The 2,500-nt window shown below is 33.5% G+C and overlaps 1 protein-coding gene across 4 annotated transcripts in view; it reads left to right on the forward strand.

The window, feature by feature from the left end:
- The window catches only part of LOC113825034 (uncharacterized), a 19,042-nt gene that overhangs the window by 6,403 nt on the left and 10,139 nt on the right, over positions 1-2,500 (forward strand). For all 4 annotated transcript variants that reach the window (XM_070115368.1, XM_070115365.1, XM_070115366.1 and 1 more), the window contains one exon: positions 1-350. This exon is cut by the window's left edge and continues 475 nt beyond it. In XM_070115368.1, coding sequence (XP_069971469.1) covers positions 1-350 — 350 coding nt within the window. The remainder of the gene's footprint in view (positions 351-2,500) is intronic.

Consider the following 2,500-nt stretch of genomic DNA (forward strand, 5'->3'; position numbering starts at 1 on the left):
AGCCCCCCATGGAGCCAGTGGAAATCAACCCACTGGATCTCCTGACAACTGTGATCGAGGAGGATCAGAAGAGCGAGAACCCCATCTTCCCTGCAGAACACTTCCTGCTCAGTCTTCCAACTCCAACGCACTTCCTGGACAGCGAGGGTGGCAGTGGGAGCACTGGCGGTGGTCAGGATGACTCTGCTGATGGCTTCCAGGACTGCAATGATAATGACGATGAGAACAGCAATGATGGCATGAATGACATCCCTAGCGATATCCTACTTGACCACCCCGGAGTCTACCCCTGCGACAAGTGCGGTGAGGCCTTCAAGTACCAGTACCTGCTTACTTCTCACAAACGCCAGGTAAGGGTTGAGACCATTCTGATCTTCTTTTTTTTTTTCTTTTTTTTTTCTGTTGTGTTTGTTTTATTGTTTTTGTATATTCTGCCCCTTTTTATTATCTTCATTTATCATATATAGACTAATGTAATTAACAAATTTGTACAACCACTAATAGTGTTAGTATTATCTTTTTAATCATCTTTATTATTGTTAATGAAGTTATTGCTGCTCGTTTCTCTTATCATGATCGTTGTCATATATTTCTATTATCATAGTGTATCATCAATACTGTTATTATTATCTGTAGTCTATAAAGCTAGCCTTAGTTCACGGGGCTCTTACAGTGGTATCATGAAGTCTAGTTCATTTCTTAAACTAAAATAAGATTCCAGAAGGATAGGAAACCCAGAAATTTATTTTCATGAATTTATATATAGCTTGATTTGAAAGCTCCCTTTTTGTAACACACTGCTGTATTGTGATTGGCTCCCCCCCCCCTACCCTTCTCTCCCCTTCCCCATCACCCTCAACTTCTCAACTCCTCATTAAAAGGAATAGGATTTTAGTTGGCAACTGCTGCATAGTGCCTTGTAGAGCACAATTTTCAATGTATTATTTTTAGTGTGTTTTTCCCATTGGTATTTTGGATGGCTGAGTTCTAGACCCTATGCAGAAAGAAGTTTTCATTTAAGAATTTATTGAGAAGCACATTGATGTAGCCTATTGAGCATAAATTAGAAGGAATTATCTAAAAAAAAAAAAAAAAAAAAAAGCATCAGTAAAACTAGTGTAATGTTTGAAAAAAGTGAAGAAAATACTGTAATGAAATATAATTATTCATACTTTAAAAAGTACTTCATGCCATTATAGATGAGTAGGTTGAAAAACATGCATCCCAAATTCAAAAGAGTTAATATAAACAAATAAAACTGTTAATTACATGAGAGAATCTATATAGAAAAGTAAGGACGAATACAAACTAGTTGATATTAAGTATGAATGTTAGATCACAATGGTACTATTCCTATGATAGACTACATGTCATTGGATATTAATATTAGTAACATTGATGCTCTTGATGTTATTATTGTTACGCAACATAGATATTGTTATCGTGAATATTGATTGTGATATCATTCACGATAAAATGTTTGTTATTTGCATTGTCATTGATACTGTTATTTATATTATTTTGTTGTCATTAGAATTATCAATATTATCACTACTATTGTGATATTATATAGCCTCAACCAGACACTCATACTGTAGTGATTTGCAATTTAGTGTTATCATCACAATTGTGCCTTTCATTTAATGATGTAGACCATGTTATTCATCAGCTGTATTATCAGCTGTAATAAGATCATTATTGTCGTTGATACAATCATTATCGCAGTCATCAGATATGCCATTGTTGTCATCTTTAGAATAGGTCTATTAGCTGGGAGGGGGGAGAAAAGAAGGATAAAGGGGAAAAAAAGTTTTATTGAAAAAGTAGCCATTATGATAACATAAAATTGCATTTAGTTTTTGGTTTATATTTACATAACATATATATATTTTGTTAACATTTATAAGTGAATGTAAATTCCAAAAGCAGTATCAGTGTTCACATTACTTCAAAATTTCTGATCTTGAAAGTCATTTTGATCATTTGGTTACTGATATCCGAATAAAGATATATTTTGATAAGTGAACTGAGTTCTGAAAATAATATGGTAAGTACTTTGATGTCATGGTGAAAGATTTATAGAAATGAATCACCAAATTTCATAATTCTGTTATTTTCATATAGTGTGTGTGTGTGTTTGTGTGGGCGCGCACCCAGGTCTTTAAATTGAATTGGTATGCTCTTTTTTTACTAGGCCTATATGGAATAATGATTGGAAAAAGCAAACATCAACTGAACTAAACATCAATTGATAGGCCTCATTTCTTTGATTATGTATTTGTATAAAAGCTTGAGTGAGTGAGGAAATTAGACTTTGAAATGGTTCTAAATGTGTTATCAAATGTTATAGCTTTTTAATGCCTTTTTTGTGTGTGTGTCTCTCTAGTGGTCTTGTATTGCCACAACAGTAGCACTAAATGTTGTACCACAAACTATATGATTTTCTAATATGAAAGAGAAGAGAATGCAGTACTCATACTAACAATAGAATGGTAGTATA

This window comes from Penaeus vannamei, chromosome 37 (assembly GCF_042767895.1).
Source record: "Penaeus vannamei isolate JL-2024 chromosome 37, ASM4276789v1, whole genome shotgun sequence".
Taxonomy (NCBI): Eukaryota; Metazoa; Arthropoda; class Malacostraca; order Decapoda; family Penaeidae; genus Penaeus; species Penaeus vannamei.